At 39.0% G+C, this 13,879-nt stretch overlaps 1 protein-coding gene across 2 annotated transcripts; it reads left to right on the forward strand.

Annotated features, from left to right (window-relative positions):
- Positions 1-10,105: 10,105 nt before the first annotated feature.
- On the forward strand, positions 10,106-13,675 carry LOC112722308 (ABC transporter F family member 4). 2 transcript variants are annotated; one of them, XM_025773287.3, is made up of 2 exons: positions 10,106-10,246; positions 11,221-13,675. In XM_025773287.3, exon 2 carries the CDS (start codon positions 11,230-11,232, stop codon positions 13,405-13,407), a length of 2,178 nt encoding a protein of 725 aa, XP_025629072.1. In that variant the 5' UTR covers positions 10,106-10,246; positions 11,221-11,229; the 3' UTR covers positions 13,408-13,675. The 2 variants fall into 2 exon arrangements, with proteins under 2 accessions (XP_025629072.1, XP_025629073.1); XM_025773288.3 differs by having other exon boundaries at positions 10,113-10,167.
- Positions 13,676-13,879: the final 204 nt, after the last annotated feature.

Consider the following 13,879-nt stretch of genomic DNA (forward strand, 5'->3'; position numbering starts at 1 on the left):
TGGCGTTCGGCGGAACCTGGTAGGCGTATGAATGAAAGTGGGGCAGAGAGATGGCTGGGGGATGGTGGTGGTGGCGGCTGACGCCGCGGTTGAGGGTGGTTGGCGCGGCGGTGGTTGTTCGGAGGCAGGGGGTTTCGGGTAGGTTAATAGGGGTAGGGGTTAAGGGGGAAGGAAGGGAAGGGGGGCGTGGGTGGTGGGTGGAGGCGCGGCGGTGACGGCGGCGCGGTGGGGGTGGTTGTCTGCGGTGGTGGCAGCGGTGGTTAAGGGAGGAAGAAAGAGAGAGAAAGAAGAAAGAGAGGGAAGGGAGAAGGGGGTGACGCGGCGGCGTTGGGTCCGGGTGGTCGACGGTGGGGCGGTGGTCGGTGGTGGTGGCTGGAAATGGGTGGTGGTGGGTGCAGAGAAGAGAGGAAAGAGAAGGGGGTTGGGGGGGCGCGAATGGTAGGGTTTGCGTGGCTGGGGGGGTTATCGAATTTGAATCCACGCGATCGCGTGGGGCACGCGGTCGCGTGGCTGTGGTGGAATGGGGGTTGACGCGATCGCGTGAGTGATGCGATCGCATGGAATGGGAAAAAGGATGAATGACGCGGTCGCGTGAGGCATGCGACCGCGTCGCTGGAAATTGTGCTAAACGCGCAATTCCAGCGTCATTCCAGCCCAACTCTCTGTCTCCTTTGGGGTGTTGTGCAATCCACGCGACGCGATCGCGTCGCTCACGCTGTCACGTGGGATTGATGTTGTGCAAGTGACGCAATCGCGTCATGGACGCGACCACATGGATCGTTTTGTGCGAAACGCACAATAGCCGCACGATTCCAGCCCAACTTTTTGGGCGTTGGATCCTTACGCCGAGTTCCAGGTCACGCAGCTGCGTGAATGACGTGGACGCGTGGGAGGTTGTTTTTCGCAACTACGCGATCGCATGAGTGATGCGGTCGCATCTCACACCTACTCTCTTTTTTTTTTGCAGGTATGCAATTATGCAGTATGCAATGCGAATGAATAATATTCAGGTTCAATTGAAAAGGAAAACAAAAATAAATAACACGAAATAAAACTGGAAAAGAAACGACCATACCATGGTGGGTTGTCTCCCACCTAGCACTTTTAGTTAAAGTCCTTAAGTTGGACATTGGATGAGCTTCCTGTTATGGCGGCTTGTGCTTAAATTTGTCCAGAAATCTCCATCAATGTTTGGAATGCCAACAGCCTCCGGTGTCCCAAACTAGGCACGTAAAGCTTTTGAGTATCTTCAAGCAAATTGTCAGGCTCCCGGGGTGACGAATGTCAGAAAGGATTCCAAGATCCCAAACTTTGCTTTTAAATCCGCCTTCGTCTTGATCTATATTTTTCCATCTGGGCGGTTTAGAAAGTAGATTTTCACCAAGTTGACCAAACATTTTCCGAGATCCATTCGATTGATCATGATGCCAATCCGTGCACTTCAAATTGAAGCGTGGAACCTTATTGAACCTTGTGCACCAGGTCTGAGTGCGAGCCATTTCCCTCTTACTCTTAAAGCCGCAGAGAGCTCTAAGCTGGCCATCTATTTCAAGCAAACCATATTCAAGTGGGAAAATAAAGCTAAAGGTTAAGGATTGTACCCACTTGAAGCTTGTATTGGGTGGTAATGGCCTTGGGATAGGTGTTTCCAGTGGTTCTGTAAGTTCTACTCCCTTGTGCTCTTCGGTGAATTTCTTCACTTCCTTGCAGACTTCTTCAATTGCATCCATGTCCTGATCAAAGCCTTCTATGTCTTCCTCGTCACTTAAGTCATAAACAGGAGGTTGAGAGAAATCTACCTCCGCATCATCTTCGTATTCACTTGGGGAAGATTCTTCGATCTTAGAGAAATCACTTGCTGATGCAAGTTCATTACTGAGAGAACTTGACTTGAGATTATCATCATCAAGGAAACCTGCTTCTTGGATTATTCCGTCTAGTTCTTCATAAGAGACTTGCTTTGGGAGTTGTGCACTATCCTCCTTAGCATCAATTGTAACGTTTTTGACAGAATTCTCCATAACTCTGGACTCCCATGGAAGTTCAGCGTCTCCTAAGTCTTCAACCAACTCTTCTTCGTTTATAATGATAGCTTCCTCTACCTGTTCCAATATGAAGTCATGCCCTGTTCTGTCCACTGGAGTTTCTAGTATCTCCTTCATGCTACGCTCTTCTTTAGATTGTCCACATGGGGCTGTGGGAGGTCCTTGAATGTTCGAACGTCTAGAAGATAATTGACTTACAGCTTGCTCCAGTTGATGAAGGATTGTTTGAAGTTGATATACTGTTTCCTTGAGGCAAACCTCTGATTCTCGGGGTGATGAATTTGGACGTGGTACATGGGGAAGTGGTGGTGTTTGGGAGTAATAGGATTGGAATTGGGATAAATAAGGATCATATGGTGGTGAATGGTGAAAATGAGCTTGTGAGTGTGGTGGTTCGAAGTTACGTTGAGAGAATGGTCTATAAGCACAGGGTGGGGCTTGTTGGTAACTACAAGGTTGTCCACCATGTCTATTGGCTTGGTACGCATTGTAGAATGGTCTTTTTCCATGATATCTTGGAGGGTGTTGTTGCCTAAAGGGTTGATCAGATCCTTTTGGCTCCATCCATCCTTGATTGCTTTGACCTTGATGCATGTTCCTGTTATAACTTTCACTCCTTTCAACAACATTAGAACCGAACTCAAAGCGAGGGGGTGAGGATTCATAGTAGCTAATAAAAGTAAAAAGAGAAAATAAAGACAAATAAACAAGTAAAAGAAAAATATTTACAATAACCAGTAATAAGGCACACGATTGCAGTTCCACGGCAACGGCGCCATTTTGACCTTAGGATTTTTGCTAGTAAAGAATTTTATAAAAATAGTCGCATTGTAGATATAGTTTCTAAACCAACAGAAATCCCTTCGTACAAACGTTTTGGTTGTCACAAGTAACAAACCCCTTAAAAATTGATAACCGAAGTATTTAAACTTTGGGTCGTCTTCTCAAGGAACTGCAAGGAAGTATGTTCTTATTATTGGTTATGAAGATTGTAAATCAGGGTTTTGAAGATGAGGAACAAGTGATTTGAATTGCAATTAAAATAAGTAAAAGACTGTAAAATAAATAAATAACTGTAAAATAAACTTTTGGCAAGGTATGAGAAATTGGAAGTCCTATCCTAGTTATCCTTATCAAAGACGATGAAGATTGAATCTTAATTCCACTTAGTTAGTGACGTCGGGATTTTTGCCAGTAAAGCAGTTCATAAAAATAGTCGCGTTGTAGATATAGTTTCTAAACCAACAGAAATCCCTTCGTACAAACGTTTTGGGTGTCACAAGTAACAAACCCCTTTTAAAAATTGTTAACCGAGTATTCAAACCTCGGGTCGTCTTCTCAAGGAACTGCAAGGAAGTATGTTCTTATTATTGGCTATAAAGTTTGTAATCGGGGTGTAGAAGGTGAGAAGCAAGTGATTTAAATGACCAGTAAAGTAGATGACAATTAAAATAAATAAATACTGTAAAGCAAACTTCTGGCAAGATAAGAGAAATTGGAAGTCCAACTTAGTTATCTCTCTCAACAATAATGAAAGTTGAATCTAAATTCCACTTAGTTAACCTTTACTAAAGCAAAGGAAAGTCAAGGGACTAATTAGTTTGACCTTCGAATCCTATTTAATTCCTAAGAAAAAGTTGGGATTATTAAAGTTCAGTTCAATTAGCAAGATAGCGATTATCAGTTATGTTGAGTTTGACAACTGTTGAGTTACTGATTTCTTAACCAAGACCAAAGGGGGAAAAAGTAAAATTGCTGGAATAAAAGTGTCCTTAGATGGAAAACAATGGTAACACAAATTAAAGAGAAAGCAATCAATAACTGAAATACCTCAAATATCATTAATTCAAATAACAATCTGTAACATGGAATAATTCATAAATTAAATTATAAAAGTAAATAATCAACTCAAGTGCTGGAATAAATAAACAAAAGTGAAAAGGGAAGCTTAAAACAAGAAACATAAAACCTGGATCGAGAGTCACTCTTACAAACTAAGAGAAGTCCTAAATCCTAATAGAGAGAGGAGAGAACCTCTCTCAAACTAAATCTAAATCATGGAAAGTAGTAAAAATCCGAGCTCCCTTTGAATGGATGCATTCCCCCACTTTATAGCCTCTAGTCTATGTGTTCTGCACTTGGATTTGGGCCAAAAAAGCTTCAGAATCCGCTTTGAGCGTATTCTGTAAATTCTGATACGTGGCCTCTGTCACGCGTCCGCGTGGGTCACGCGGTCGCGCCATCTGGATTTTTCTTTGCCACGCGGTCGCGTCAGTCATGCGTTCGCGTCGTATGTGTTCTACTTAAGGTGCGTGGTCGCGTCAGGCATGCGGCCGCGTCGCTGCTTCTTCGCTTCTGGCACGCGATCGCGTCGTCCATGCGATCGTGTGGATACCAGTTTCTGCAAAACTCCGTTTCGCACTTTCCTTCCATTTTTGTACGTTTCCTTTTCCATCCTTTAAGTCATTCTGCCTTAGAAAATCTGAAACTACTCAACACACTAATCATGGCATCGAATGGAAATAAAGGTAATTAAAATAATTAATTCTAAAGCTTAGGAAACATGTTTTTCACATACATCACATAATAAGGAAGGAAAAGTAAAACCATGCAATTAATATGAATAAGTGGGTGAAGGATTGAATAAATCACTCAAACTAAGCACAAAATAACTCATGAAATATGGGTTTATCAGTTAGCCTTTACTTGAAGTAAAGAAAGGTCAAGTGACTAATTATGTTGATCTTCAAATCCTAGTTAATCCCTAAGGAAAGATTGGGATTATTGAAGTTCAATTCAATTAGCAAAGATAACAATTATCAATCATGTTGAGTTTGATAACTCCTGAGTTACTGATTTCTTAACCAAAAGGGAAAAGTAAATCTACTGGAATAAAAATGTCTTCAGATTGGAAGCAACAGTAACCTAAATAAAAGAGAGCAATAATAAACTGAAATACCTCAAATAACATTAATTCAAAGAATAATCTATAACATAGAAGAATTCATAAATTAAATTGAGAAGCTAGATAAAAAGGAATGTTGAACCTGATAAAAAGAGATAATCCTGAAAGCAAAAGAAATCCTAATTCTAAATCCTAAAAGAGAGAGGAGAGAACCTCTCCCTCAAAACTACATCTAATTCATGAATACTAACTAATTGGAGACTCCCTCTGAATGGATGCATTCCCCCACTTCATAACCTCTGATCTGTGCCTTCTGGACTTGGATTTGGGCCAAAAAGGGCTTCAGAAATCGCAGGGAGCATTTTCTGTACTTTCTGGTGCGTGGCCTCTGTCACGCGTCCGCGTGGGTCACGCGGTCGCATCATCTGAAGTTTTCCTTGTCACGCGGTCGCTTCAGTCATGCGTCCGCGTCATATGCGTTTCGCTTAAGGCGCGCGATCGCATCAATGACGCGGTCGCGTCACTACCATTTCGCGCTGGCATGTGGCCGCGTCGTCCATACGATTGCGTCACTGCCAGTTTCTTCAAAAACTCCATTTTATGCTTTCCTTCCAATTTTGTATGTTTTCTTTCCATCCTTTAAGTCATTCCTGCCTTAGAAGATCTGAAACTACTCAACACATGAATCACGGCATCGAATGGAAGTAAAGGGTAATTAAAATAATTATTTTTAAAGCATAGGAAACATGTTTTTCACATACATCACATAATAAGGAAGGGAAAGTAAACCATGCAATTTATATGAATAAGTGAGTGAATGATTGAATAAATCACTTAAATTAGGCACAAAGTATATCACAAAATATGGGTTTATCAGTAATCTCAACTCCTTTTCATAATTTCGCACAACTAACCAGGAAGTGTACTGGGTCGTCCAAGTAATAAACCTTACGTGAGTAAGGGTCGATCCCACGGAGATTGTCGGCTTGAAGCAAGCTATGGTCATCTTGTAAATCTCAGTCAGGCAGATTCAAATGGCTGTGAGGATTTGATAATTAAAATATGAATAAAATAAAATAAGATAGAAATACTTATGTAATTCATTGGTGGGATTTCAGATAAGCGTATGGAGATGCTTTGCACCTTCTGAACCTCTTCTTTCCTATTGTTTTCATCCAATCAGGCGTACTCCTTTTCATGGCAAGCTGTATATTGGGGGATCACCGTTGTTAATGGCTACCGTCCATCCTCTCAGTGAAAATGGTCTAAGTGCACTGTCACCGCACGGCTAATCATCTGTCGATTCTTGATCATGTTGGAATAGGATCCATTGATCCTTTTGCGTCTGTCACTATGCCCAACACTCGCGAGTTTGATGCTCGTCACAGTCATCCCATCCCAGATCCTACTCGGAATACCACAGACAAGGTTTAGACTTTCCGGATCTCAGGAATGGCCGCCAATAATTCTAGCCTATACCATGAAGGTTTTAATCTTAGATTAGAAACCCAAGAGATACACATTCAAACTTGTTTGCATGTAGAACGGAAGTGGTTGTCCGGCACGCGTTCATAGGTGAGAATGGTGATGAGCGTCACATAATCATCACATTCATCATGTTCTTGTGTGCGAATGAATATCTTAGAGAAGAAATAGGCTTGAATTGAATAGAAAAATAATAGTACTTTGCATTAATTAATGAGGAATAGCAGAGCTCCACACCTTAATCTATGGGGTGTAGAAACTCCACCATTGAAAATACATAAGTAATGAAGGTCCAGGCATGGTCGAATGGCCAACCCCCTAAACATGATCAAGAAATCAAAAGTGATACAAAGATAGTCTCGAAAATGATCCAAAGATGTGAAATAAATCACTAAAAGTAGTTTTTATACTAAACTAGTAGCTAGGGTTACAGAAAATAAGTAAATGATGCAGAAATCCACTTTCAGGCCCACTTGGTGTGTGCTTGGGCTTAGCATTGAGCTTTACACATGTAGAGACTTCTCTTGGAGTTAAATGCGAGGTTGCAGCCTGTTTGTGGCGTTTAACTCTGGTTTGTAACCTGTTTCTGGCGTTTAACTTCAGAATAGGACAGGAAGTTGGCGTTTGAACGCTAGTTTGCATCGTCAAAACTTAGGTAAAGTATAGACTATTATATATTGCTGGAAAGCCCTGGATGTCTACTTTCCAACGCATTTGAGAGCGCGCTAATTGGGTCTCTGTAGCTCCATAAAATTCACTTCGAGTGTAGGAAGGTCAGAATCCAACAACATCTGCAGTCCTTTTTCAGCCTCTGAATCAGATTTTTGCTCAGGTCCCTCAATTTCAGCCAAAAAATATCTGAAATTACAGAAAAACATACAAACTCAGAGTAAAATCCAGAAATGTTATTTTTATTTAAAAACTAATAAAAATATAATAAAAATTAACTAAAACATATTAAAAACTATGTAAAAACAGTGCCAACAAGCATATAAATTATCCGCTCATCACCTGGACAGCATGAAAGGAAAGCCAAGCTAGTTTTTTTTAGCCAAAGGGCTTAGTTAAAACAAAAAGGTAAAAGAAATCTTCAGGGAAGGTCGAACAACAAGTTTTTGACGTAAAAGTTGGTAAATTTTCAAAAAAGGCCCAAGAATTCAGGTGAAGCTGGAAGGAGTGACATTGAAGTCCAGAGAATATTTATCTCAAAATCAAAAAAAGGAAGCTTAATCTCCAACTTTCTAAAAAAGCAGTCATAAGCATAGAAAAAAGGGCGTTACGAGTTATCTAAAGGATGCAAATACACCATCTCCTTCGGATCGGCCACTACTATCTCATAATTCCACTCATCCTTTAGATTTTCACATAGCCTATGGTATCTACAAAAAGTCTCAGCGTATTTGTTATCAACTATTGGAACGACAGTAAGGACAGAAGTATCTACCCAAGTTAAAAGGGAAAGAGGGACTTTTGTTGACATGTTGTGAACAACAAACCGAGATATAAAACTATACCTACAAATATAATAAACAAACAAGCTGTCACCAAAAAGAATTCAGACACCAAAACAGATAAAGTTAGGTTTTTTATAAAAAGCATCAACAATACAATTTTTTCAGGAATCTTCAAAAGCCAAGTTAAAAATAGTGTTCCTCCCGCCAAAGCAACAGTAACACTATTTGGGGGCAACACAACTATAATCCGCAGCAACAACTCCAAAATAATGAACAAATTCAAACAAGCAAAAGTTTTTCAAAAGAAAACATAGCCAGAAACAACAAAGAAATACGAAACTACTGCCTCAGCCAACAACATCTCAAATGATCATTCAAAATCCAAAACAGTTTTTTAGAATCCAAAATAGTTGAAACAAAAAAGAAGGTAAAAAGGCCAACCTTGACCAAATATGAAAACAAGAGGGCACGTTTAGCCGCAAGAAACACGAACGTTTCTCTTTAAAAGGCAAAACAAGATCTTCAACGAGTCCAAGATAGAGAAATCTTGAACTGAAGCGTCGAACAAAAGATAAAAAGTGAAAGATTTTTTCTTTAGAATGAAACAAAGCAAAGCATGCATTTTTCAGAAATGGAAAAAAAGGAAGAATAAAGGCGCGAGACTTTTTAAAGACACAATGGGCAAGAATGACATTTCGTACCCCCTTTAAAGTCACGTGCGGATTTCAAGGAAATTGCCGCGTAATGTTCGCCCCTCATTTAAAGTGGGAACATTCAAAATTCCAAAACAGGTCGAGTACTCGATCTCTTGAAGGCGGCATACCCAACAACAAAAATCGAAGCCACGAAATGCTTGAACCCGACCTCATGAAAGCTCGGACTCAAGCAAGGGACACTGTTCATAACCTGACTCAAAACATAGAGCCAGGTCCAACAAGGACAAAAAGGCCCACCCAAAAAGGGTGGCCTCTACCATTTACCTGACCTCTTTAAAGAGGTTGGACACGGCGACAAGGACCAGCATTACTTATCCAAATAAGTAACTGCCTCCCCGAATCTCTCCTACTATCTCTATCTCTCCTAAAAGATAGATCCAAACAAAATTTCAAAGATAAAGAAAATGGTTATCTATCAGTTAAAGGTGAAACTACTCCAACAAAGGTGGTCATCAAACTCCACTATAAATACAGTGACACCTATTCAGGTATCCACATGTTTTATTCTACTAAAATCCTACTTAAAGCTCTTGCTAACTTAAGCATCAGAGGCTTTTGCAGGTACCACCCCCCACCTCCTCATGAAGAACTCGAATGACGGCACCTTGGTGTAAGAACAAGTTGGTCGCTGCCTCACAAGGAGCCTGGACTTCACGTACAGGCCCAAATCAATGTTTCAGGTAACCCTCGGAATAATAACTTTTAATATAAATTTTTTAGACTAATATCTAATTATATTTGTATAGATAGAGAAAAAAAATATTTTTAAAGAATAAATATAAAAATTAATTATTTTTATTTGTGTAACAAATTTAACATTTAATTAAATATAAAAAGATACACATTAAATTCTTTTAAATTATATATAATAAATATTAAAATTTAAAATTAATTATTAATAAAAAATTAAATTTTCTCACAAAAAATAATAATTAAAATATTTATTATTTAATTTTTTATCTACGAATACTATTCTTATATTATAAAATCACATCTTGTATATGCAGCAATTTATTGATCAACGGTAAACTTTTAAATAGAGTTTCGATCCGTAATGGATTAGTCATTAGTATGTCGGATTGGAGAATAATATATATATATATATATATATATATATATATATATATATATAGTAAAGTACTAAATTGGTCTCCTATGTTTGGGTGTAATTCTATTTTGGTCCTTAAAGTTTAAAGTATCCTATTTGAATCCAAAAAAGTTTCATTTAACATCAATTTAGTCCATAGTGAGGTCAAAGTTAAATAATTAACGGAATGTCTTACATAACAATAGTACAAAAACAAAATTGATAATCTAGACAATAAATACAAATTCCAAAAGCACAAAATTAACCATTGATACATCAATATATTTATTTATCATTTTCTTTAATTCTATAAAAAATATTTTATTTATATTATAAAAAAATAATAAATAAATGTATTGAAATCAATTTAATAATTTAGCCTCTATGTATATTATAAAAACACATGTATCATATAGGAAGTTCGGAACACATTCATCGTACTAATTTTGCGTGTTTCCCTCACACTCTGACGAAGGTGCGTGTTCTCTAACTCCGGCATCTCTTCCAGCTGCGGTTTCTGCTTCACTTCACAATCACATTCACCAATACCACAGGTTAGACAACAAAATAAAAAAATGAGGCTTCACCGCCACATGGTTTGCAATCATAGTAGAAACATCAATTTTAATTTCTTTCCCTCGTTCTTTCTTTCCCTTTTTTTTTTAAATCTTCTTACTTTATCTTCCATTTCTTATTTTTGTTCCGTTTTATAATAGATTTTTGTTTGCGTGATCTATTCTCTATTCTTTCCCAGCTGCATCGTCTTCACTTTCTTTTCTAATTATCCATGACAGAGAATCTGTTAATTATTCAATAATTTGTTTATGAAGGCTTTCTGAAATGAAGCAACTATAAACTTGAGATTTAAAACCTGATTGGAGGCCTTAATTGATTAATATTATTTCTATAATTTGACCAGTCAACGTTAGGTCATCACTGTTCATGCTGGTATCATGTGTTATTATTAGTGTTGGTTCCTGTGGTTTAGGACGTGTTCTTTTTTCTGTTAAGATCTTGTGTGGAGGTAGAAACTTAGTAATAGAAGATGCAGAGTAGATTGGATTGAATTGAATTAAATGAACTGGACCCTTAGAACATTAAATAATTTTTTTAAAAAATTTAACACTTGCACATATTTTGGCTATTGTATTATAGAGCACAGAAATTGGTTGGAAAATTATGTTGTGCCTCAGTATCCTCTGATAAGAGAAAGGTGTTGTAATATATCTGTTGATGAACATTTTATGTGAAATTTCCTACTTGGTGCAAGGCGCATGTTTTGTTTAGAGGGCTCTATGTAATATTGTAATACTGTTTTGTGTTGTTAGTAATATTTTTTTTATTAAAGAATTTATATGTGTATGTATTCTATCCTGCTCAAGTATGCATTTTGTGATATCGTTGTCTAGGATGTGAGTTATCTGTTGTTCTAGGATAGGTGAAATGTTTATCTTTATGAGAAGAGTACAACAAAACTTTTGATGTGATTACTCAACTAAATCACTTTGGTTTCCGATTGGGTTGCTAGGTTTCAACAATGGTTAGAAAAAAGGCAGAGGATGCAGGCCCATCTGCAAAGACTAAGGCAAGTAGCAAAGATGCCCCTAAGAAAGAAAAAATTTCCATATCTGCCATGCTGGCCAGCATGGATGAAAAGCCTGATAAACCCAAAAAGCCCTCTTCCACTAAGCCCAAGGTAAAAGCCGCTCCAAAACCTTCTGCATATACTGATGGTATTGATCTTCCTCCATCTGACGAAGATGAAGATGAAGCTATCTTGGAGGAGGAGGAGGAAGAGAATGCCTCCAAACGGCATCAGAGGAGTGAGTTGAAGACACTTGAAGTATCAACCACAGACAAAGAGCTGAAGAAGCGTGAGAAGAAAGATATTTTAGCGGCTCATGCTGTTGAGCAGGCAAAGAAGGAAGCTCTTAAGGATGACCACGATGCTTTCACGGTGGTCATTGGAAGTCGGACTTCAGTGCTTAATGGAGATGATGATGCCGATGCTAATGTCAAAGATATAACAATAGAAAATTTCTCGGTGTCTGCTCGGGGTAAAGAACTTCTGAAGAATGCGTCAGTGAAGATATCTCATGGGAAGAGGTATGGTTTGGTTGGACCCAATGGAAAGGGGAAGTCCACACTATTGAAGCTTCTTGCTTGGAGGAAGATACCGGTACCTAAGAATATTGATGTCCTTCTGGTTGAACAGGAGGTAGTTGGTGATGATAAAACAGCACTTGAAGCTGTTGTTTCAGCTAATGAAGAACTGGTTAAAGTTCGACAAGAAGTTGCTTCTTTGCAAAATGCAACTTCTTCGGAAGGAAGTGTTGACAAAGATAATAATGATGAGGAAGATGATGCAGGAGAGAAGCTAGCAGAGCTGTACGAGAAACTACAGCTGATGGGTTCTGATGCTGCTGAAGCTCAAGCATCAAAGATTTTAGCAGGTTTGGGTTTCACGAAGGATATGCAGGGCCGGCCAACAAAATCTTTTAGTGGTGGATGGAGAATGAGGATTTCTTTAGCTCGAGCACTTTTTGTGCAGCCAACTTTATTATTGCTTGATGAACCCACAAATCACCTTGACTTGAGGGCTGTTCTCTGGTTGGAAGAGTACCTGTGCCGTTGGAAGAAGACTTTGGTTGTTGTCTCACACGATAGGGATTTCCTCAATACAGTTTGCACTGAGATTATTCATCTTCATGACTTGAAACTCCATTTCTATCGTGGAAACTTTGATGACTTTGAGAGTGGGTATGAACAGCGTCGTAAAGAGATGAACAAGAAGTATGAGATTTATGACAAGCAACTGAAAGCTGCAAAAAGGAGTGGTAACCGAGCTCAGCAAGAAAAGGTGAAGGACCGAGCGAAGTTTGTGGCAGCCAAAGAAGCATCTAAAGCCAAGGGCAAAGGCAAGGGCAAGGTTGATGAAGATGAGGCCCCACCAGAGGTTCCACAGAAGTGGAGGGACTACAGTGTCGAGTTTCACTTTCCTGAACCTACCGAGCTCACACCTCCACTTCTTCAGCTTATTGAAGTGAGCTTCAGTTATCCGAACCGTGAGGATTTCAGACTGTCAAATGTTGATGTTGGCATTGATATGGGAACTCGTGTTGCCATTGTTGGGCCTAATGGAGCTGGAAAATCTACACTACTGAACCTTCTGGCTGGTGATTTGGTTCCAACTGAGGGTGAAGTTAGGAGGAGTCAGAAGTTGCGGATAGGAAGATACTCGCAACACTTTGTAGACCTTCTAACTATGGACGAAACCCCGGTTCAGTATCTTCTTCGTCTCCATCCTGATCAGGAGGGACTTAGCAAGCAAGAGGCTGTCCGCGCAAAACTCGGAAAGTTTGGGCTACCTAGTCATAACCATCTCACCCCTATTGCCAAACTATCAGGAGGGCAGAAAGCTAGGGTGGTCTTCACCTCAATATCGATGTCAAGACCCCATATTTTGTTGTTGGATGAACCCACTAATCATCTGGACATGCAAAGTATTGATGCATTGGCCGATGCACTAGACGAGTTCACTGGTGGAGTTGTTCTTGTTAGTCATGACTCGAGATTGATATCGCGTGTATGTGAGGATGAAGAGAGGAGTCAAATCTGGGTTGTCGAGGATGGTACTGTCAGGACTTCGGTTGGAACATTTGACGATTACAAAACCGAGTTGATGAAAGAAATCAAAGCTGAAGTTGATGATTGAGCTGCTCCTTTTGAGAACAACTTTTGGCTACAATTTTTCCCCTTATATGAGAACCGAGTGTAATACGATGTTGCTGGAAATGCAACCAATGTTTTTGGCTGGATACACAATTTTCTGTTTTATCATAGTTTATAATTTGATCACAATAAATGAACATGTGTTTCAATTGTTACAACTTACAACTGCCGAGCTGTTTCAATTATTTGTTGTGTTTCTATCCAGCAATTAAGCTCTCAATAATATTTGTTGAGTTAATTTTTATCTGCAATATCCCTCCACTCTATTGCCGGTACCAAATCAATTATTATTTTATAGGAAAGTTTTCAAATATAATAGAATATTAGTATTTCAATAATTTTAACAGTTGATTTTAGTTAATATGCATTATATATTGATATAAGTTTTATGGGACAAATTAAGAACTATTATACGTCAATTTATCCAATTACAAGAGTAACAACTAAGAGAATAA

The sequence above is a fragment of the Arachis hypogaea genome, chromosome 11 (genome assembly GCF_003086295.3).
Source record: "Arachis hypogaea cultivar Tifrunner chromosome 11, arahy.Tifrunner.gnm2.J5K5, whole genome shotgun sequence".
NCBI classification, from domain to species: Eukaryota; Viridiplantae; Streptophyta; class Magnoliopsida; order Fabales; family Fabaceae; genus Arachis; species Arachis hypogaea.

Coding starts and splice junctions, on each gene's coding strand:
- LOC112722308 (XM_025773287.3), top strand. CDS start 11,230: ATGGTTAGAAAAAAGGCAGAGGATGCAGGCCCATCTGCAAAGACTAAG.